A 25,018-nucleotide genomic window follows, 5' to 3' on the forward strand; every position below is an offset into this window, starting at 1 on the left:
ATCTGATCTTTAAAAAGGCACAAAAAATAGCGACACAAACAGGTTTATTTAAGGCAGGAGGAAGTGTAGACATATACATGCTGGAGAAAGGAGATGTTTATGTTTGTATAGCTGGAATGGCTCCATAAATCCTTACAATACCACTTTTAACCAAACCTGTACTTGTTCTAAAATCTGTTAAAAAAAAAAAAAAAACTCTTCAGGCTTATAATCCCCAGTGGAAAACTCTGTTTTTAAAAGGTGCTTTAAAACCTGGTAACCACATTTTAAGTCTAAGATTGATCTTAAGTCCATCTAAGAACAAGATTTTGCCCAACGAAACCCTTACATTGTACCTGAGCATAGTGTTTTTACATTGGGTATCCTCATAATTAGGATTGTACCAGTTTTATTTTGCAACATATCTTTGTATTATTATTGAATTCCAGTATCCTGGTTACTTACTTACTCTGCATGCTTTTTTTACACAGGCACCTCAGATGCTCACAAACACAAAGCATCATTTAAAAAAATAAAAAATCAGCTCTGCTTTCCTGTAACTATTAATTTGGCTGTGGCTTCTGACCTGAATTGTTTGAGTGCGCATGTTGGGAAGTCTGCATCCTGTAATGTATCCTTTACAGATTGAATGAGAAAACATTTCCATGCTTTCTCCTACATAAATGAACAAGCATATTAAATGATGCTAAAAGACTGACAGAAAAGCGAGACACATTAGCTGTAGCTATTGTTTGTATATTTATTAAGTCATTGGTAGGGCTGGACAAAATTTGCAAAAAACGTTTTTTTAAATAGTGTTTTTGATGTTAGAAAATGAAATCTTCACTGAACATCTTGCTCATCTTGCCTGTAGTTATTTATAACTACAGGATGATTATGGTGATTTTGAGGGGAATGCATCTGCATCATAAATTATTTAAAAAAATACTTTTTTAAAAAAGCTGAAAAGACTTCTGGGAACCTTTCTCATGTGGTGGAACACTGGCAAGGGCGTCTGATAATGTTATTATTTTTGCTTAGGATGGTCTCTAGCTTTGCACTGCCACACAATTTTGTGGTGCCTCCTGTAGTTGCAACAACTGCAAGACACTGCTGACACAGTGCCAGTCTTTGGTCAGCATCATTCTTTCTATATTCTGTCATTAAAATGTTTTCATACAACTGATGATGTGTTTCTTTTTTGCAACCAGGTCTTCCTTTACAGCGTGGACTGGATGTCACAAAACTCTGTGTGTTGTTTAACAAAGTAAAAATAAATCTCGGGTTTCCAAAAACCCTTAAATTGACGAAAATTATGTTAAGACAGACTTCTCTTTTAGACGAATCATGGAAAATGAGACCTGTGTGAGGGTTTTGTTTGTTTAAAAAAGCAAAAACAAAGGTTGTAGCCTGATGTCTTTGAGTTAATTTGCCTTGCTTGACATTGTGCTACCCGTGATGTGGCTGTTGCACACATTGCGATGCCAATCCTGAAACAATATGTTGTGCAGCACAACATTTTTACAGGTAGCTGATAGCATTTTAACTCCTGCAGTAGGAATACAACATAAAAACAGGGTTTTCATTTTTTTGTGTCTCTTTTTAAAATGTTTTTTTTTATGTCCAAAGCTTGGCTTTGATGTCTTTTGAAAGCTGAGATTCACAGAAGTTATGGTTTCAGGCCTCAAAGCTGTGAAAGATTAAACTTTTGTATAGCCTTTCTGACGTCACCTTGTTACCTGTCGTTGAAGGTGTGGCCTGCTGCAGGTTGGAGACCGTCTCCTGTCCATCAACGGGATCCCCACAGAAGACGGAACACTTGAGGAAGCCAATCAGCTTCTCCGAGACGCCGCGCTGACCAACAAAGTCACACTAGAAATAGAATTTGATGTAGCAGGTTTGTGAAATTAACTAAAAGCAGACCCATTCTTGCATCTCTCTCTCTCGCATTGTTACATCATATTATATTGCCTCTTTTCTAGATTTCTATTATGTTATGTGTCAGACATCTGTTAATAAGTAATCTCAGACACCAATTTCATGCTAATCTATACGTTTTTTTTGAGTAGAAAAATTATTAGATATTCTGAAATTGATACCATTTATTAGTTTAATTTGATCATAAGTCCATACAGAAATCAGCCACAGCATTAAAACCACCCCTGACCCCCTGAGGCATGGACATGGGGTATTTGGGGATGTATTTGTGGTGTTTGGCGCTTGGATGTTGGCAGTAAATCCTTTGCGTCCAGAGGGTTGCACAGTTGGGCTTTTGTGGAAGAGGCTTGTTCCAGGCAGTTTGGAGGCCGGGTCAATGCCTCTGGCTCTTTGTGGTGTTCATTGAGCTGTTTCCTGAGCAGCTTTTGTGGCATGGCAGGGGGGCATTGTCCTGCCACCGCCATTGATCTGGAGTGTGGCACACAGTAACATCCCCATGAATGCCAGGACCCAAGTTTCCCCAGCAGAGCGTTGCATTGTAACCAGATCATCTGTGTCATTCACCTGCCTGTTATTTTCAATGCTGTGGCCGATCGGTGCATAAACGCATTTGCACGGACTTAATAAACTGTTCAGACTTACTGCCTCGTGCTTTTGTTTCAGTGCATGCAAGGGCAGAGAGAATAATTACAGCTCTTCACTGGGGGGCATGGCCCTATCAGCATGCTTTTAAACCCATGAAAAGTACTCAGAGTTCAAGCAGTGTATTATTGTCTTTAGTCCTGATTTTTGTACAGAAGAAAAGTCACTTCAGGCTGCATTCTAACAAAGTTTCTGACCTAGGACACGGGAATCAATCAGGTTTTTTTTTTTTAAAGTTAAAGTATTTCTTTTTAAGGGGATCTGCTGATTGCTAACATTTAGGAGCAGTCCGCTGTTTTAATGTATTTTATTGTTAAAACAATCAGGATTTAGTTGTTTTATTAAAGATATTTTAAGAGTAGAAAGGCTTGACTCAAAAGAGGCACATGGTTTAGAAATGATCTACATCACTTTTTATTCTAGTAAATGTTAAAAAAAACACCTCATGATATATTGTTATGCGCATAGTTTACTCCGAAGTACTATAAGAGCTTTGTGGATATTTAAACTACTTTTTCTTTACATATTCACACACTGAAAGACTTTGATTTGAGCTGTGTAACTCTTTGCAGTTACAAATTAAGCTTACAGAGAAGAATTTTATTAATAAAATCATCTTAACAATAACCCGAAATGTAAACGCAGCAAATCTCCAAGTGTAATGTTTGAGACTTTTGGTCTTGAAGTCTTTCAAAGGCCATTGTCTACCTCTTGTAGTTGTCAAGTGCAATGTTGTCGAGGAAATTAAATCACTGTGACACACAAAGAAATGTATCCAATGCACTAAACCAACATTCTGATTTGTTCAGTCATCCGTGAGGAAATAAATAAACTTGTTAATTATCTTGTTTGCAGCATAAGTGAATGAGAAGAGCTGGAAGGACGCTGAAGTGAGGAACTGATCCAAATAAAAGTCTTAAGTGGCTGCTCTGCTTACAGTTTTCACTTGTCATGTTTGCGCCTGGATGTAGGGTTGTTTTACTGCTGGAATTAGTGCTGTGAGTCATGCAGGCAAACAGTGAGGATTTGAAGTCGCTGTTTGCCCCGGAGAAGAGCAATTCAGAGAAGATAAGAGCAAGAGCTAAATGCCTTGTAATTACAAATGTTAAGCAGGATGAAAAGAACCACTTGTTGCTTTTTAATTTTGTTTATTAGTGGTTTTTCTGCTTGTGCGTAACGCTGCGTGTGGGTGTGTGTTTTTGTTGCAGAGTCGGTGGTGCCTAGCAGTGGTACTTTCCATGTCAAACTGCCGAAGAAGAGAGGAGTGGAGCTGGGGCTCACCATCAGTGGTAGGAATGCACACTTCAAACACTGTTCACATGATGTACTTTTTGTTTTGAGAGGCTGCTGGAAAGTGTTTAAATTTCACCCGACCACCCTCTGCTTCTCATAAGAATGCAAACCTAAGCATCCATTTTTCACGTTACTCTTGCCTGCAGGGAAGCTCAATGTTTCTAAAAATGGGACAGATAGCATTTCTCATTCGGATACCGCTGGCCTTACATCATGTTCACCTGTGCGCATTTGTTGGTGATCTTTTAGTCTGGAGCTGTTTGTCATAGTTTATTCTAGCCCATAGTTCCAGTTGAGGAAGATTGTGATGCTCGAGCTTGACATTTTTAGTCCGATATGGGTTTGTTAGGACCGATGCCGATTATCAGTGATCGAGAAAGGCCGGTGACTGATATTTGGAGCTGATAGCAGAGAACCTGTCATTCATAACTAGGCTTCCTCATCAATAAGGGTGGCTATCACTGAATATGTAAAATAGAAATAGGAGTGATTAAATTAGGACACTTTCCTCTGTTTATATGGAATTGACTGAGATTCATCGCTTTGTTTCCTGCAGTTATGTCTGTTGTTCTTCTCTACTTTCTTAATCTTTGAATTTTCTGTCACTATTATTGCCAACTAAAGTCCACACCATAAGGCTTCACTAATTATTGCTTATTAGACTCTTTTTCAGGTTAATCTGTGGCTGCCTTCTAATTTAGATGCTACCTGTTAGCATAGCCTTAGCTGCTATGAGGTTTTTAGCAACGGCTTGTGTTTCTTGTTCAATTTTTGCTGCTTGAGAGACATTTCTGAGACTATAGGAGGCTGCATGAGAACCGAAGTATTAAAATACAGATACAATAAACAGAAAAGTCCCAAATATCGGCTACAATCATTATCAGTTTATCCCTAATTTTTAGATCATACTACGCTTCGAACTTCAAAAGATGGCCTTTTTCTATTTCATTGTAAAACTGAACAAAGTCAGGTCCATTGAGTGAAATGTTTTCCTACTCGGTTGTGAGAGAATGTTCTGTCCATAGTCCCATTAAACATCTGTGAGATGAACTATACTATAAACTGATCCTTATCTCCCACAATCAGTGCTCAACCTCACCAGTGTCCTTGTGGCTAAATGGGGATAAATCCCTGCAGCCGGGCTTTAAAATCCTGAGAACCTTCCCCGAATAGTGGAGGAACCTGTTCCAGGAGAAGATTAATGGTTTTGAGATGAGATGTTTAACTTTAGCACAGGGATGCAGTGATCGTGTAGCGTAAACAGAAACGCTTTTAAAATCTTAAATAGGTTCATCATCAAAGTCATGCACGCTGTGGAGTTCAGCAAAGAAGCTCGTTGTGGTTATTAAATAAAGGTAATTCATGACACTATTCAGCTTCCACACGCAATTTCCAGACTTCAGTGGGAATGACCTACATTCATTAATTAGACTGAGTCTGCAGTGTGTGTATGGATATTATAGTCTGCCAGTGGTTTATTTTCAGTAGCATTAGTTACGTGACAGGAGAACTGCTGAACCTGGCACATTTTTAAATATTTGGAAGAACAATATTAAAGACAGAACTACAGCTGGGATCCAGAAACATTGCTGGAGGGAGTGTGGATCAACACATAGTTTTAGTTGTGTCCTGTCTACCTGTAAATGCTGTTCAATTCAATTCAAATCATTTCAATTTTATTTATATAGCACCAATTACAGTCAAATTGTCTTAAGACGCTTTGCAGAACCCATATGCCTTACCCCCAGAGCAAGCCCAAAGGTGACAGTGGCAAGGAAAGGAAACAAAAGAGAAAAGAGCATTCTTCTAATACATGTGTCTGCATTTAACCTTTCTGTCAAAGTCAAAACATTGTTGTCATTTTTTTCTGTGCATTTTGAACTTACTTTAATAGTTTTCTATATATAAGCATGATTTCTTGATTCTCTTGGTTGCATGAAAAGAAGCTGTCACCAGCTCCTGGCTTCAGAGATACCCCCCTACTGTGCACCTTTTAGGGAAAAAAAAGTAAAATTTCAATTATATGCAACTCATGGAACACAGGACTTATCCCTTTTTGTCTATAGACAGACAAGGAGTGAAAAAAATGGAATGAAATGAGTGTTGCTTGGTGGAAATTGACACTGAATAGAATGAATTTTTACATCAGGCATCACTGCACAGATCTCTGTGTAATGAAGTGTACCTGAATACCTGTCTCTGGTTTTTGCTAATGTCAAGCAGGGCCTTGTGTTTCCAGGGACACATATTTGCATATTAATAAGAGTTTAAAAAACACCACTGTGTATTGCACAAATTTAAAAGCAAATTTAAGACCAGCAGAATTCCCAAACTAGCTGAGATAATTGGAAAGCATCGCCACACTCTGGTTCCTCTGTAACCTATTTCATTTTTACAAAAGAGTCCCATTTAACACATGAGTATGTAGAAGCATCATGGAACTGCTTTGCTTGTAAAACTGTAGCAGAATGAAATTGGGGTTTGCTGAGGAGGTATGTAGAGCTCAGTTAAAGATCCCCGGAAAAGTGTTTTCAATAAAGCCACGTGTATAATTTTAGAAGGAATGTCAACTAACTTGAGCATCTTTAATCAAATGTGGAAATTCTGACAACCCTGATGTGTTGATAGCTGCTGCAGAATGAAAATGGCATGACCAGATATGGGATGAGCAGCTTTCACTTTACTCTAATGCTGTATACCAGGCTGGACTGTGGCAGCCTCTGAGATGGAAAACGGTGCAATGGTGCCATCTTCTGAACGCAAGATGACAGGGATATTACAAGACAAAAACACTGGCTGTTTTCTACAAATTTACCAACACAGTTTTTCTCCTGATAGGACAATAAGGATGGTTAAATGTAAATTTGCAAATTAGCATTTCACTGCTATTGCTGTCAAAACATTTCCAGCCTTCCACTGTTCCAGTGTGTGTCAAAGAGTATTGAATTTGTGATGAGTAGAACTGCATTTTTAAAAAAAACAATTTGTATTGAACCCTCTGAACCCCAAACTGTTTCTGGGTGTTTGTGCTCCTTTCACATTATAATGACTGTGGGCTCATTTTTCACTACAGTATAAAGTCCTGCACCTCTGTGGAAAAACCACAGCCATAGGTAGAAAAAGAGACAACTCAGAAATATCTTTTGTGCAGTATCACACAGTTATAATGTCATATCGCATAAAATAGGAATGTGAAAAATAGTTTCAATATTCAACAACTGAAGACAACCTGAAATGAACATGTACAGCATTGTTCCCTGTGCCCACAGATGTTATCAATATTGGGGGGAAAAATGGTGACTCTATGCTATAAGCATTTTATTCTTACATTGTAATCCATTTCCATGCTTGTCTACTGTCTGTTCTGTGTAAACACAGCCTGCAGTTCAACCGAAAAGTCCCCCAATTTTTGTTACACGACTGTTCATGTTCACAGTCATAGCTTTAATGAATTTGTTTACTGCAAACAGTTTATTTTTGGCCAGTTGTTTACATGGAAATGTGCAGAATGAAGTGCTTTTGCTCAAATTCTCCATATTTAACCTAGATATAAATGTTTTTCTTGATAAAATGCAAAGTCAAGGTTCAAGATTGTTGGACATCAAGTGTTCTACGCTGTTTCTACAATTTATTGCTCTGGGAAGTTGTGTATTTTTTATTTACCAAAAAATCCCCACCTCTTTCATGTCTTTCAAACCACTTTGTGAATGTTGAGGTTCAGAGAGTTACAATTTATTATTCTCTTTTCATTAAATCACAGCGCTGCATCAGTAGCTTCACTGACTATTTGTGGGTTCATGTTATTGTTCCTCATTGATTATGATTTTTTAAGATGACAATGCTGACATTGATTTTTATTATTATTATTTGCAATAGTAGTATTGATAACAGTGCTTGTAGGAGTAACTCCTGTATTTGGCAGCAGTGTTGTACTTTGCTGGTATTCTTATTTTGATGTCATCTCCCTCCACAGCCAGTAAGAAGTCGGGGGAGCCCCTTATCATTTCTGACATCAAGAAGGGCAGCATGGCTCACAGGTATCTCAAAGTCTAGTGTGTAATATTCTTTTGTGGGATGTTTTACTTGGTGAAGCCCAGCTGTCTAGAGTACTTAATACATTATGTGATTATAGTTACTACTCTATTTTAGGGATGCACAATATTGGTTTATTGACAATATGCTGACATTTTCCAACTCATTTGGGCCAGTGACTGAGATATGCACATATTTTTCCTCCTAATTGCAGAAAACATAAAATCTGCCCTGTGGTGGAATTCCCATATTATTATGCCTACACTTATTGTTAGGACCCTCCGACAGATGCAGACATAAAATGCAATGCTTTACAAATATACATATTCACTCTGGAAATTTGAAAACTACTTCAACTTTAATGTCAGATGCGCCATATTTATTTTTATGTAACATATTAGAATAAGCCATAGAACTTCTACGCTGACTGACATTATCTCCCCATCTGTGTTCATTCTGATGTCCTGAAACCAGTCTTGCATCTCAACTCTAAACTTCACTTTGCTCTCAGAATATTTGTTAATTAGCACCATTTTGTAGTTTAGATTTCACTCACACAGTGCAGTGCGGGTCGTATGACGACAGTTTGGCAGAAATCTGACAACAGATGCTTTTGTACAGCCACAGCGGACCTTGTAATATCCGCTTCCGTCTCTGTCTTTCTTTTTCTCTCTTTCAGAACAGGAACACTGGAGCCCGGTGATAAGCTGCTGGCCATCGACAACATCAGACTGGAGAATTGTTCCAGAGATGATGCAGAGCAGATCCTCCAGCAGTGTGAGGAACTGGTGAAGCTAAAGATACGCAAAGACGAAGACAACTCAGGTATTTCTGTGAATATACAGTAGTTTCTTCTGTGCCTCACTGAGGCGGAATTATTCTTCATCTATTTAATTTTATTGTCGTATTTTTAATCTGTTGTGTGGTTTTAGAATGTGGTGAGATTGTGTATCACTGTGGTGTGCTGTTGACTGACAAATTGCCCCTCGGGCCTAATAAAGATTACTTTGAACTAAACATGATAATATTAAATTGCGGGCTTGTGCATTAAGCTGCAAAAATAGCTCTCTGATTGAAACTAATTGCATTCTTTGGCTTTGTTTATTGTTCTGCTCAGGAAGTTGAAATTTAAAAGAGATGCATTAACAGTGGTAGTCCACCAGGTGGGGCTGTTGTCCACAAGTCTGTTACTCTTACAGTTGCTGTTAAATTAACTTTGTCCATCACACAGTACTGTCAGATGCGTCATTACTGATAAAATAAATCCAGTGTAAAACAGTGAAAAAGTTAAGATACAACAGAACATGAACACCAGTAAAGACACGAAATATAATCAGACAATTTGAATGACCTAATGTATGGACCAAGAACAACTTGGAAGACCCTTGATATTCTGAGTCTTAGTCTAGCTTTGCACATGGCCACATACTGTCTTGTTGATCTTACAGCCGTCTTCTTGAATATGTGTGATTCAATACAAGAACACCTTCAAGCTGTTACTCAGGGGTGACACCCTGTGTGCTTTGATATGATATGATGTGAATAAACACACACAGTAGAGAGAAACTGTAATCATGCTAAGTCACAAGGCTATAATCACACGCAGACACGGGGAATTACATGCAGAGATCATTTGCTCGTGCTATATGATGACAGGGCAGTCTTTTCCCCCCTGGTTGCCATGGAAACAGTGCCTTCCTCACTGGTGTAGTCCTGAGAAGTGTTTTTGACCTACTTCTAGAATGAAATGTGTTTTGTGTGTGCATTTCCAGTGAGCAGGTAATGCGACGCAGCGTCACCTAGTGAACCTAAAGTGTTTTTTGCGTGTGGATGCGCATCAAACGAGCAGCGAGTTGAAACTTAAGAATATCGTGCATTGGTTGTGTGGTCTGTGTGTGCGTATCAGATGAGCAGGAGACGTCAGGCAGCATTATCTACACAGTGGAACTGAAGCGGTATGGAGGCCCTCTGGGTATCACCATCTCAGGCACCGAGGAGCCTTTTGACCCCATCACTATATCAGGCCTAACCAAGAGAGGCCTTGCTGAGAGGTACATGCTCTCTCTCACACACACACACACACACACACACACACACACACACACACACACACACACACACACACACACACACACACACACAGTCTTTTTCTTGGAAATCTAGGTTTCCAGTTTGTGTTGTAAAGGATGAAGGAAGACACTGAAGCTCCAGATTCATAGTTTCAGTTACAGTGCTTGTAGCTTCCAAATCACTACTACTAGAAATTGCTTTTCCATTGCTGCATCGAAAAGTTAAAGCAACTTAGCTTCCAGAATAGTAAATATATTTGACTTCATGCTTTTTAAAGCAAAGTTTCTGACAGCTTCTACTGAAGATTCCTTCATTCTTACAGGATTTCTGGCAGTTTTGATGCATTTTAACTCTTCTTTCATCATTTCAGCTCAAAATGGCATGTATAATCTTTAATGGCAATTAGAAATCCAGACTGAAACTCTTTCTATTTTCTTTTATTAAAAGAAGCAATCCATGGACTATTGCATATTTCCCATGATTATAAATGCCACATTTTTTGTTGGACGGGCCTTATAAGGCATGCTTTTTCTTTTTTTAAATCCTCCTTTCCATTCAAATCTGTTTTGGCCGCAGAAACAGTCTGACATAACTTGTAATGTTTTTATGTGCATTACATCATATATTCAGAATATGTTCTTTATCATCGCACAAAATAAAAATTACTCATTTTATACAAAAGATTCACATAAAAAACCTTGCATCTATTTATATTTTAGCCTTGCATAATATTTGGAAACTGGACTCTCTACATAATCTAATCCTCTTCTAGCTATTTGGTCATATTGTTTTCATTTCACAGGAATATTGCTTATTGCTGTTGCGGCGAAGCAGCTTCATTTCATCTAATACTAAGGATTTGTTCATGATTCTGATGATGTTGCTTTTGAGTAACAATTCCCACTTTTTTCCATGAACACCTTACTATCCAGATGGGGAAACCTTAAGATACACTACCATTCAGAAGTTTTTTTTCAGTGAAGATAACATTAAATGAATCAGAAATACACTCTAGACACTGTTAATGTGGTAAATGAGTATTCTAGCTGGAAATGGCTGATTTTTAATGCAATATCTCCATAGGGGTACAGAGGAACATTTCCAGCAACCATCACTCCTGTGTTCTAATGCTACGTTGTGTTAGCTAATGGTGTTGAGAGGATAAATGATGATTAAAAACACCCTTGTGCAACTATGTTAGCACATGACTAAAAGTGTGAGTTTTCATTGAAAACATTGAAATTGTTATGGAAGAGAGTTAAGTGTTGATCCAAAGAAAACTCCAAGACATCATGCTGAAATTGTTTCTGACACAAGCCTCTGGTGGTAACAATGCGGAAAGAAACATACAATGTCAGCAATAAGTCTAAAAAGAAAAATGACACAAGCTTATGAACATGGACAGTGTGTGGCTTAAAATCTTGTGTAAGGATGGAATGCACTAAACATGTTTGGAGATAAACACAGGTTTTTGTTTTTAACATTTGTTTACGAGAAAGCTCAACAGAAAGAGCCACTATTCTATTATTGAAATAAACCACTGTTCAAAAGTTTGGGCTCACCCAGACAATTTAATGATTTCCATGAAAGCCCATACTTTTATTCATGTGCTGAAATAATTGCAAAAGGGTTTTGAATCATTCGTCATTCAATCATCACCTGCCTTTCAACACCATTAGCTAACACAATGTAGCATTAGAACACAGGAGTGATGGTTGCTGGAAATGTTCCTCTGTACCCCTATGGAGATATTAAAGAAGACTCCCTCACACCTTTCCTCTTCATCTGCTTAAATTGTGCACTGAGGAATGCAATCTTGCTCTTGAGATGGTTTGACTCTAAAATGTCGTCAAGCTAGAAGACACCCTGAAGAAGTCCTCCCAGAACTTGCCTGGAAAACACTCTCAGTGAAACAGAAGACCTTCTACATCGGGTAGAGCGAGAAACAAGACAGATTGGACTCTTCCTAAATGTTGCAAAGATGAAGTTCATGCACCTTAACCCGACGTCTGAGGAGACATTGCATGCACTAGATGGGTCAGAAATTGAAAAAGTTGATGATTTCCTTTATCTTGGAGGCTACACCAACACAGCACATGATATAGAAAGAAAAATTATTAAAGCTTGAGGAACACTAAACTCTCTGTCAAACATGTGGGTATCTCCAATTAAAACGGCAACTAGCATCAGTGGACTCCATTTTGCTTTATGGATCTGACTTCTGGTCACCAATGAAGACACTCTTAAAAGAATTGATGGGACTTATACCAGAATGTTACAGATGGAACAAAACATCTCCTGGAAATCACACCTCGCCAACAAGTCGCTGTATGGTCCACATCCACACGACCATCATTAGGCAACGTAGACTATCCCTGACTGGATGAGACACAACGAAGCAGTTGGTCAAGTACTGTTATGGAAACCTGATACGATCAGAAGGACTGGTAGGCTGAGCACAACATTATGGAAGGTGCTAGAAGAAGACACTGGCTGTGTCCGAAATCGCATACTAACGTACTACATACTACATTCTCAATGAGTATATACTGTATACTACGTACTATAAGTACGATTAGAATGCCGACCGTTCACACTGTAGTATACTACTACGTTTCCCATAATACATTTCAAACCTCCGACGACAAAAACCGGAATTGCGGCTATCAAATATCTCGGCTGAATGCCGGCTTCAGGTCGATTTTACGCTAACAAACAGTCGCATAATTAATGTGGCAATTTCAAGCCGGCACTCCTCATGCAGTTATTAGCCAGATTATGCGAATCGTTTCAATTGTAGCTGCAGGCTACTGGAGGTAGCTGCTACTTGTTCTGTCTGCAAAGCGAGCTGCTGCAACTAGCTGCTAGCATTCAGTAGCACGTTGTGAGGCGTCTGACAAATTTAAAACGTTGGTCAGAAAACGCCTATTTCTCAAATCTGTTGGGTGAGTAGGATGACTACTTAACCACATAAAATAACATATCGGCCACATATCCCGCGGAGGCTTGCATTTCGGTGGATAGCTCGCAAAGTATTATGGGGCGGTTGAGTATGACTAGTGTGGTCACCGCGCATACTTAAAAATTTTCCGGATATAGTATACATCCGGGTTTTTCTCGCGTACTCAGTCTTTTCATACTATCTAATGTGAATGCACTACATACTTATTTTGACGTCACACTGAGTATGAGTAGTACGTAAGTATGCGATTTCGGACACAGCCACTGTCAGGAAGGCAAAGAACTTTTGGCTGCAATGTTGGACAGTGGAAGCTGGAGGAAGAACTTTATTCACTTCACCGATTCTGTTGGGTACAACTGACTGACTGAGATATTCCATTAAAAATCAGCCGTTTCCAGCGAGAATAGTCATTTACCACATTAACAATGTCTAGACTGTATTTCTGATTAATTTAATGTTATCTTCATTTTAAAAAAGAACTGCCTCTCATTCAAATATAAGGACATATCTAAGTGAACCTAAACTTTTTAACAGTAGTGTGTGTCCCTTTTATAATTGTGCCTCGTCAGCATTCAGTGTCAAACATGCAAATGATTTCCCTCCTAAAACACAATTTGTGCTCCATCAGTGATAGTGACAAACCAGCATAAATCTTCATTCACTGAGAGCCTGAGCCCGCACATCAGCCTACACAACATGAAAACAGCTCATCTGCAGCTCCTCTGGGCTTTTAAAGAGACATCATGTGGGTGTGCGCTGTTGTTTGTGGGTCAAGTGAAGTCACATGGGCAATCTACACCCCTTCTACTAGCAGCATTAATGTCTAACGTCAGCACAAAGCATATCATTTATGTTCTCTAGATAAATCTTTCAGCATTTTATTTTTTTACAAGTGGTATTTGAATTCATCAGTAGACATCGTCCTTCTCTCTGTGGTAGTGTGTGTTGGACATTGTTCTGTATTTCCTTACACCTTTAGTTGGCGGATGGATATGTTTACTTCTCTAAAAACATTTTTGCATTGACGTCTGTGAATGATGGCTTTTTGGCATGCTATAATGCCAGATTAAATTTGGTTGATTACATACATCTTGGGAAGCATCACATTTAACGTCCACTGATGTGCAAGGGCCACAGGGTTGAAAGTGACTGATTGTATACAGAGACTCCCACAAATTCAGACACACACACAAAGAAAGAAAGATCTTTTTGATACGGCAAAGACTCCGCAATGTCTGCATTACATGATATAATAAATCCAGCGTTTAATCTGCAATGCCCACATGACCGGAGTCTCCAGGCGTATTGTTAAATACAGCTAAACCGACGCGCTTTGTTACACAAGTGGGGTATTTGCTCCCATCAATGAGTAAGATAACCGATAACCATATTTATTTACTGTATTTTCCATTCCGGCCAGGACACTGCACATGCTCATATACATGTGTGCGTCATGCGGGAGATCATTAAACAAAGAAAAGACAGAATAATTGGTCAGAATGATGCTTACCTTCCTTGGTGGTAAATGTCCTGGCTCTAGATCAAAGGTGGCTGATGTAGAAACAGCATAATCAAACCACAGGTACGTCCAGAACTGAGTTATTACCTTGTATGCTCAAGATTCATATCAGGATTTAAAAAGTAGATAAATCATGTCATCACTTTGTGGTATTATGGCAACACATGCAGGAACTTAAACCCAGCTAAAACGGAGCCAACTCATGTTTCCTTATTTAGGCCTCACTGTTACAGGGGTAATAATAACCTTATTAGGAGAGATAATAGAGGAGGCCTTGAGCAAAAAATAGAGGGATTCCCTACCAGCAGACGAGTGTGTAGCAGATGCCATTTGACGAAGTGAAGTGATGACAGATGAGACAATGAGAAACTTGAAATGGGATAGCAGCCAGCCTCCACAGTAACAAGACTGAACAGAAGATGATGTAATAGTTTCCCTGAGACATAAACATCCTCTGGTTAATTTACCTTACACCCAGTCCACTACACGGTGCCTTTTTCACTATAAAATGTCGGCTTTTATAACAGGCTCACATATTCTTCCATCAAAAACACACCCATGGAGGCAGCATACTGCTTAACCTGATTCATTTCCAAATTCACACACACACACACACACACACACACACACACACACACACACACACACACACACACACACACACACACACACACACACACACTCACTCACTCACTCACTCACTCACTCACTCACTCACTCACTCTCTGCGACCCCATTTCTTGGAGTCTGTGATGTAATTGTTCTATTTCCTATTCTAAACTGTTGTCGATAAAGCACTTTGCCTCAGACCTGTTGGCTAAAAGCACTATAAATAAACTTTGCACAGCTTGACACTGAAAGGAAGTGCAGGGATACAGATGATATCAACGTCGCCGACCCAGTTTTCTTTGAGCCATGTGAGTGCTTTCATTTTAGTAAACCAGCCAAAGTAAATGCAAACTTAAGATATTGAGCCCAGAAAACCTAACATGCTTTCTTAAATACACACTTCCCTGGCTTAAATCCCTTGTACACGAATCTGCACGTAAGGTAAGACCTCCAAATAAATGATATCTCTGTCAAGGTGGGACACAAGATAAAGGATTGTTTTGCATTTTTAATACAGTGGCCAGTGATAGTGGGATTAAACAGAGCCAGCGATATTCATTCCTGAGTCACCTTGTTGCGACCCTACACTAGTCATGTGTTTTTGTTTTTTACATGGGTTCTCTTTGAACATGATTAACTTTAAATTCAATTCTCAAACTCAGTAACACTGCATTCCTTCGACACAGCGTTTCACCTTTTGATCCTAATCCAATTCCTGTATTAGATTTTTCTGCGGCTAACTTGTGCTTTGAAAAGTATTTTAAGGGGTAATTGGATAAAGTTAGGGATCGATTATGACCTCGTTTTAATGTCTGAAGCAAATGGGGTTTTCAAATTTCAAAGGGTTGTCCTTAAATTACACACACACTACACATGCAGAATTGCTAAATAAAAAACATATTATTTAACACTAGATTAACCCATCTAGAGCCCTTTTTGGGCTCATTAAAAATGTTTTTGAGTAATCATTTATAAACCCATTTACCCTTAGTTTAAGTCCCCATTATTTATATAGCACATTTAAAACAACAGCCTTTAGCCCAAATTGCTAGTCTTACAATGCTCTCTTTTCCTGTGTGGGCACAAGACTAAACTCTTCTTTGTGTACCTGTGTGTATCGTGTTACCAATTTGTGTGTTTTTGTGCGTCTGCAGGACAGGGGCTATACATGTTGGCGACCGGATCTTGGCTATCAACAGCGTCAGTCTTAAAGGCAAACCGCTGAGTGAAGCCATCCACCTGCTGCAGATGGCCGGAGAGACCGTCACCCTCAAGATAAAGAAACAGCTTGACAGTGAGTATGAAAAGTCCTAATAGTAGCTCTGCATGTATTATGATGTGACTGTAAGTTTGACTTCTGCCTTGAATCATTTGACAACAAAAAAATAAATTTTCTGGTGTTCTTGATGCATCTTCTTACATCAGAACTGTGAAGCAGGATTAGAGGTTAGCGAGGTAACTTCGACTCGGGATTTTCCTGGTGCATCACCATTATAGTTTGTGCTACACACCTGAACTGCTCTGGAGCAAGTTATGTTCAAGATAGCAGATCAACGTATACAAAAATGCCACCTATTGAGCAGTTGATTCTTTTCCCATGGAGCCTGTGGAGTTCAGTGCACGGATAGTGAGAGGGCACAAGTTTTTAGTGTCTTAAACCTTTTCCTTTCTTTGACAGACATTTTGGGCATGTTCAACCTTTTTTGCAGCACAGGCCTTAGGGGTTTTCAGACATTTTCAAGGAACAGGACCTGCAGCAGAGAGATTTTTTTGCGGGACAGTCTCCTAAATGCTATGTCAATCATAAATTTAATACCAGAAGTAAACCCACTTTTTCAAAACATGTATTGAACATTTGCACTGCATATGTGGTATGGAAAGAGTTAGCCATTTGGAAGCACTTGTATCTCACTGTGGATCAAAATGAATGTTTTTTTTTAAAGGAAAATACATCAGACTGTACAACTCATCACTGAGTAATCAGAGGGGGTGGCAGTCATGATCACATTAGGACTGATCCGGTGTGATTGTAGAATGTCTGTGCACCTTACGTAGTTGACTACAGCTGTTTTCTTGTTCTACTTGTCTGAGTCATTTTAAATAACTGTGCTGTAAAAGAAATATTTTATATTGACTTTGGGTTCACTTTTAGTATCTGTATAGATATTTAAATTAGAGTTTGTTTATCAAATTTTAGAGCATTTCTTTTAGAGTATATACTAGACTTTAATATTACTAATCTTTTTGTTGTATGTAAGCTGCTGAATACTTGAATTTCCCTTGGGTTAATGACCTATCCATCCATCCATCCATCCATCCATCAGAAAAGCCTGTTAGCTAGCCAGCTCTAGCTTCAGTTGTACCATAAATTGTCTCCTACAAGCATGTGTTATGTGGTTTTCTAAAGGGTCTATGCAGAAAAGATTTGACACCAGTGAGATTGAGAATCTCTACAATCCGTGGTGTGCATTCTACCAACTATTCAAGGAAGCATTCTTGTCTGAAAGAAGGTGTACTAATGTTTACTTTTTTGTTTTTGTCTTTTCTCCAAGACTTAGAAGGGAAGGCAGCCGAGGTAGAGGACACGACAGAGAATGAGGTCAGTGACCCTGAAGAGGATGATCTGACCGACAGCCAACAGACCAATAAGCTATCGGAGCTTTACTCCACAACCATACCCAGCGTTGACTCCGCCATGGAGTCATGGGATGGCTCAGGGCTGGATGCAGGCTATGGCAGCCAAGGTAAGTTTCAGATTAACACGCTTACTGTAGATGGTGAAAGAGCAGAATGGCTGTACGTTGCAAAACACATATTCAAGTCGTGTTCAGCGTCAACAGTTAATTTCTCTCAATCGATAAAATATGTGTTGTATGTATTACCTGCACTACTGTTTGATGAGATGGACGACCACAGCTTGTTTGTAGTTGACACTGTATAGACTGAAAAAGTTGGTCGCTCGGGTTGTGAGAAATTGGCAAACAGAGAGCATTGTGGGGTTTCTAGCTCACAAAGGGCCACCGTGACATCGGCTGTGTCCGAAATCGCATACTAACGTACTACATACTACATTCTCAATGAGTATATACTGTATACTACGTACTATAAGTATGATTAGAATGCCGACCGTTCACACTGTAGTATACTACTCCGTTTCCCATAATGCATTTCAAACCTCCGACGACAAAAACCGGAAGTACAGCTATCAAATATTTCGACTGAATGCCGGCTTCAGGTCGATTTTACGCTAACAAACAGTCGCATAATTAATGTGGCAATTTCAAGCCGGCACTCCTCATGCAGTTATTAGCCAGATTATGCGAATCGTTTCAATTGTAGCTGCAGGCTACTGGAGGTAGCTGCTACTTGTTCTGTATGCAAAGCGAGCTGCTGCAACTAGCTGCTAGCATTCAGTAGCACGTTGTGAGGCGTCTGACAAATTTAAAACGTTGGTCAGAAAACGCCTATTTCTCAAATCTGTGGGGTGATTAGGATGACTACTTAACCACATAACATAAAATAAAAATCGCCCCGGTCCGGCCACATATCCCGCGGAGGCTTGCATTTCGGTGGGTAGCTCGCAAAGCATTATGGGGCGGTTGAGTATGACTAGTGTGGTCACCGCGCATACTTAAAAATTTTCCGGATATAGTATACATCCGGGTATTTCTCGCGTACTCAATCTGTTCATACTATCTAATGTGAACGCACTACATACTTATTTTGACATCACACTTAGTATGAGTAGTACGTTAGTATGCCATTTTGGACACAGCCTCGTCTTTTGTGACAGCTAATGGTTAACCATGAGCGCTCTCATTCTGAAGGTGTGCTGTGGTCTAGTGTGACAGAGCTTTTCCAGCCTAGAATCACTCGTGTTAACAGCTAATGTGTCCTGTGTTGAAAGTGGCTGTTTCAGCAGATAGTTTTTGCATCACTCACTTTGTGTTATTATTTGACTGATAACGCTGCAGAATACCGGTTAAGAAAAAAGCTGTTCAAAATTTGCTTTCTTAATTCAGTCTTTATTTACCAACATACTTAATGCAAATTATTGTATTTTGTCTTCTGTAAACATATCGTTATAAACACTGATGATGATGAGGCAGCATCTATTATTCCAAAATAACTTTCTGTAAAGCAGAAATCTGTAAATGAGCACCGTTCAGGCTTCCATCTATCCTCCTGCAGGTACATACAGCCATCAGGCAGCTGGCATCGCCCTTCACCCACATGAGTGGCGTAGTGCCAAGCAGCAGCGCAGCACCACACCTCCACCTGGACGCCGGAAGAACTATCCTTTCAGTGACGGAGGCTTCAGTGAAGACGACTGGGATAAACCTCCAGGGTAGGAATGAATCGAGTTTTACCTTCTTTTCAACACACGACGTATTCTTTCTGTGTGTGTTTAGGGTTAGTTAACACCACATTTCCATTTAGCTTCCAGTCATTGTTGCACTGCATGACAAAATCTGATGATGCCGGTTTGCTTTGTTTGGTCATTCACACTGGACATGAAATCTGCATTGAATTTTGCTAATTTTTTTAAAAGCTTAAAATTAAAGCAAGCTTTATATTCATTGCGGTGAGACAGATTACTCAAGTGAATGCATTATTGAAATTAATGTATGTATTAAAACTAGTGGAGGCATGGAGCACGGTTTTCACAATGGTTGTCTGTGACCTAAAGATGATAGAATTTGTAGTAAATTTGTAGTAAATGGGTTCAAACATACTAAACTACTGGTATGAGACTTTAACTCTATGAAACAAACTGTAAAAATTAACTGTGTAATCATCTGTGACACACTGTTATATTTGGAAAATTAACCGAATTTAAGCTTAAAATCGTGATATTTATTCACAGTTGCTGTATTCTACATGTCTAATTTAAACATTTTCCGAAAATAACCTATTTGCTCTAACCAGGTTCTGTAAAACAAAACAAAAAATCTGCATTGTGAGTGCAACTGGGCTGTGTCCACCAGTAGTGTGACCAAAATTCTACGAGTTTTTGGCTGAACCGGGTTGAACTGCAGGCTGTGTTTACACAGAGCAGAGTGGAGACAAGCTTGGAAACAAATTAAAACTGTAATTAGTGAAATATCTGCTGTGGGTAGATCCAGTAGTAAGAGCCTGTGGGCAAGTAATTACAGAAATTTAAATGACTTCTCTTCATTTTTTCCATCAAAAATGAGCCTACAGTATATAAAAATGTGACGGAAGAAACAAACTTGTTCATGGCATAATTCTCTGCCCAGTTGTTAACATCATACAGTATTGAAAGGCTCCAATTAAGGGTGGTTTCCTTCATATTAAATGCAGATGATGTCCGTCCTGCCACATTGCTCAAATCGGGTACATAGGAGACAGGGTTTGACTGTGTTCACTGGGAGGGTATTTCAGCTTTATTTTTCCCTGATTGACTGTGCCATCATCAGCACCGAGAGTTAATGATGAAGTGTACATTTCAGTGTAGAGGTTGAGTCATGAATCCAGTGAGACAGACTGAGTATCTGTGTTTGTTTCTGTGTGTGTGTAGTGATGAGTCCGGAGGTTAAGCCTTGTGAGGATAGTAACATTCACTGGAGTTATATAACACCGCTGGGGGTGGAGAGAAAGACAGGAAGGATGTGAGGGGGGGTGGGGGGGGGATCAGCTCCACAGTGAAAGTGAATTAATCTTGTCAGTCGGGAACATTCAGTGTTAAAAGATTACTCGTGTTGGCTTTAACCAGAGCAGATACCGCTCTGTGTTCTCATTGGCTTTATTGATGATGCTGGTGCTCTGTTAGTAATACAAAAGAGCAAAAGGATTTTTTTCCCTTAATGTGAACATTCAGTTTCACAGTATGCATTTAATATTTTTGTCAGGTAACTATTAGAGATATTGTAGTACAGAAATGTTTCATGTTATAAACAATATATTTTACCAACAGGCAGATCTGCAGTGTTAAAACCGAAATATGTTTTTGTTTGATGGCTTTTTATTGTAACCAATGACATAACTGGTTTCTTTTGTGTTTGTCACAGATTTATTGGCCAACAACCAGACGGTATTCTGTTGGATCCGGACGACAGTTTCTGGTGTCAGGCTCTGGAGGACCTGGAGACCTGTGGCCAGTCAGAACTACTCAGAGAGATAGAGGTGAGCTACTTCTTTATACATATATAAACAATCCTGCTGCAAGTTTTTTATTGAATACAACATTTCATCCATTGTTTACACTAAATAGATGTGTCATATATGACTAGGTCTCGTTTTAATTTTCATTTTATTGTCCAGAGTATGTCTGCATTCCTTTATTTTACTTTGTGATGCAGAGTGGTGGAGGACTACACATATCTAGTTTACCTGTTATTAATACAAAATGGCAGACTCTGTGACATGTAACAGTGCTACAGCATAACCCCTTAGCTTAGAGCTATAGACCCAGCTTTATGTACACAATAGATACATACTTTATTCATCCCCTCGGGGAGATTCAAAGTAGGTCCAATAGCTCACAAATGCTACACACAATAGATAAAGGAACAATGTACAAAAGAGCATGCAAGTGAAGTGCAAATTGTGCTGGTTGAAGAAATAGCAACAAGGTGCCAAAAATGCTGGAATATATAGAAATGTGCAAAAATCGTTAATGTTTACAATAAGGTGCAAATTGGTGGTATTTACAATAATGTACAATGCTGTGAGAGTACAGAACACAAAAATATAGAGTTATCACAGTATCAAAACCTTTAAACTGTTCTCAGCTACTGAATATTTAAAGAAAACAAATATCAAGCACTTTATTTGTCTCAAAGGAGCAACTGGTAAAGCATGTGAATACAAAATGCAGGAAGAAAAAAATACAGAATCAAACAGCAAAAACATCAACGATGTTCAGAATTTGCATATAAATAGGTATGTGCAGTTGTTCAAGAGTATCAAAGAGTTTTTTTTTCTCTGTATGTTTTGGCAATTGGACTATAAGAAGCAATATTTGTGAAACATCAAAAGATCTTTATATGCACGCTCTTTATTCCCTGTTTCATTCACTACCACAAATAGAGAAAAAAAAAGAGATGCGTAAAAATGCACATCCCTGCTGTTAAGACAGTCATGGTAGCATTAGCTTGAATTAAAGTGTGTGTATTTGTTTGTGCAGGCGTCCATCATGACAGGCACAGCCATCAGCCTGGGTGTAGATGGTGTCAACAAGCCTCCAGCTGAGCCCATACTGAGCCACAGCAGGATGAGCCCGTTGCGGAGAAATTCTCTCCTCCACCAGGGGAACCTGCTCCATCAGGGTGCACACCTCCACCAGGGGGCCCATCTGCACGAGGAAGCCCACCTGCATGAAGGCGCCCATCTACACCAAGGTCAGTAGCAGATGTGACAGAACCAAGGGTGTCCGTTTCTCCCAATTTTCAATACTGAACAGACACAAGATAAAAATCATTCATTGTTTTATTAATAGAAGGAACAAGTTACCAGCACATAAACTCACACATTTCTAGTTTTTTGCTGATATTGTCGAAAAGGTGCTTATTGTGCCTTGTTATTTAGGTTACAGTGGATAGTGCTGCTGTACAGGACTGCCTACTGTTTATGCTATCGGAAGGGACAAAATTATAAGGACACTTTTTGTACTGATGCAGTCCTGTACTCCACCGCTACCCGCTATGACCCTCAGAATAAACAAATTAAAATCATTAAATTTTTGCTGTCAACAGACAAAGTGGAAGCTCCATAGGGCCAGATTTTGTGGCAGAGCTGTTGCATTGGGTTGCATTAGATTTCACATTTATTCCAAATAAAGTGACCATTTATAGAAGGGCTGTTTGCTGAATGTTTCTCAAAACACATGAATTGAAAACTTGCCCTCGTTTTCCACCCAGATCCCCACATGCATGATGAGGCCCATTTCAACCAGGAAGCACACCTGCACCAGGGAGGCCACATCCACCAAGACAACCAGTCCCCTCTGCTTCACCACGAGCCCAAGCCCAAGGCCTCGTTGAGAGTATCAGAGAGAACGTGGGAGTCACGTCGGATCAAAGAGGAGATGCAGGGTATCCTATCTCCAACACCTCTGGAGCTGCACAAGGTGAGTTTAGACCTGTACTGTAGTTCTTTTTGGTTCTTGAAGATGTTTCAACACTTATCCAAGAGGTTTCCTCAGTTTTGACTTGTGGGAGTTCTCCAAGGAACACATTATCCAAGGTATGGTGGCAGTGAAACTCCCTGGGAAAGAATGGCAGGACTCCACTGAATGTGACTGAAATTTGGTAAAAAGCTTGTTTTTACTGATCACCTCTGTTGTGAACTTTATATTGTGAGCCACAGAGTTGATGTGTCTGTAGAAACTCTCATTGTACTTGGTTGTCAGGCGTGAGTTTTCTTATGATAGTTGATAGTCTCCACTCCATCAGGTGTAGGTATACCTGTAAAAACTAAGCTAACATTGAATTATACTATGGCTTTGTCTATGATGAGTTTCAGGACCTTGTTGACAAAATTGGCAGAATTTTGGATCGGATAAAGATTTCCAAACAGACTTGCAAATTATTATTATTATTGTATAGTGTTTTGCACTGACTGGGTTAATGGTGCTGTTAATTAGTTTGAGGTAGTCACCTTCTTTTAGTAAATACCTGTGCAATCTAAACTCCCAGATGATATTGTCACTGAGTAGCGTAGTCATTCTGGTCATCTAATCAGCGGTGTTCAGTGGTAAAATGCGTCTCCCTTTGTCTGCCTGCAGGACGATGTTTTTGCACTGGAGAGCACCATTGAAACCTTCATACTGAGTCATAGGTTGTTGCTCTTTATAGCTGATTCTAGCACAAAAATACCTCCTGCCTAATTTACAACCCATGAAAGGTACTCAATAACATCCTGCAGGCAGATGAGGGGAGGTGCACAGTGCCACTCCACACAGCCGATTAACACAACCAGAATAACAACATTACTCGATGACAAGACTGTATGAGGTGAGACTGCACAGGCAGTTACAAGAAGAAGGCCATGGACCTTCACGAACAGGTGTTAAACGAGAAAACCATTGACCATTCATTGGAATACTCTGGAAGTCACATTGTGCATTTATGGACTTCTGAAACAGCGTTAACTCGGTGTTACCACCCAACTGTCTAGGGCAGGGGTCGGCAACCTTTAACACTCAAAGAGCCATTTCGACCTGTTTCTCACAGAAAAGAAAACACCGGGAGCCGCAAAATCCTTTTGTCATTTAAAATGAAGACAACACTGCATATATCGCTTTTTACCTCTATGCCCTTGTCAATCAGTCGTGATTAATTAATTACAAAGCCTCTAATTAGATTCTTTTTTTAAATTGTGTCCTACAACTAATATTTATCTTACCTGGTTAATGTCATTTTTGCTCCTGGACCTCATATGTTACGTAATGTTAGCTGGAAATCAATAATTTGCGAATGTCTATTTAACTTGTAAAATCTATTTATCTATTTATTTTATGCTAATAACTTTTCTCTGGTAAGTCGCTGCCCTATTTTCCAAGACAACACTCCTATGACTCTCTGACCTGTTGCCTGGATGCTGGACGTGACATCGACCCGTGTTCTCGCGAGTAACGTCGTATTAACCTGACATATCAAAGAGTAGATACTGAGCAAGACAATTATCCATAGTTTACCTTAGTACTCACGAGTACCCGACACAATGCAGGACTCTGCTGTGAAGGCGGAGACGTGCAGCGGTGGTGTATTTGCGACAGTAAAAAAAGAAAGAAATTTGAAGGAGTGACGGCTAGGATTTAGGAATGGTAGCCCGCCGCTGCTGAATGAATGTAGAGGAAACACCAGGGTTCGAAGCTCAACAGGACTCCAAATGAATACACGCAGGCCGGCGAGTGTCGGAGATTAACGGCTGGGACGCATATTTTGACAGACAAAAATTAAGACGTTTTATTTTGATGCTACAAGATCACCATAATCTTCAAATTTAGA

General features: G+C 39.4%; 1 protein-coding gene across 14 annotated transcripts in view; it reads left to right on the forward strand.

Moving 5' to 3' along the window:
* grip2b (glutamate receptor interacting protein 2b) overlaps positions 1-25,018 on the forward strand; it is a 390,622-nt gene that overhangs the window by 352,067 nt on the left and 13,537 nt on the right. For all 14 annotated transcript variants that reach the window (XM_051948471.1, XM_051948473.1, XM_051948466.1 and 11 more), the window contains exons 13-23: positions 1,731-1,876; positions 3,768-3,848; positions 7,826-7,889; positions 8,564-8,709; positions 9,791-9,935; positions 16,199-16,338; positions 17,597-17,788; positions 19,236-19,392; positions 21,077-21,191; positions 22,195-22,408; positions 22,928-23,136. In XM_051948471.1, coding sequence (XP_051804431.1) covers positions 1,731-1,876; positions 3,768-3,848; positions 7,826-7,889; positions 8,564-8,709; positions 9,791-9,935; positions 16,199-16,338; positions 17,597-17,788; positions 19,236-19,392; positions 21,077-21,191; positions 22,195-22,408; positions 22,928-23,136 — 1,609 coding nt within the window. The remainder of the gene's footprint in view (positions 1-1,730; positions 1,877-3,767; positions 3,849-7,825; positions 7,890-8,563; positions 8,710-9,790; positions 9,936-16,198; positions 16,339-17,596; positions 17,789-19,235; positions 19,393-21,076; positions 21,192-22,194; positions 22,409-22,927; positions 23,137-25,018) is intronic.

Source organism: Acanthochromis polyacanthus, chromosome 5 (genome assembly GCF_021347895.1).
Source record: "Acanthochromis polyacanthus isolate Apoly-LR-REF ecotype Palm Island chromosome 5, KAUST_Apoly_ChrSc, whole genome shotgun sequence".
Classification (NCBI taxonomy): Eukaryota; Metazoa; Chordata; class Actinopteri; family Pomacentridae; genus Acanthochromis; species Acanthochromis polyacanthus.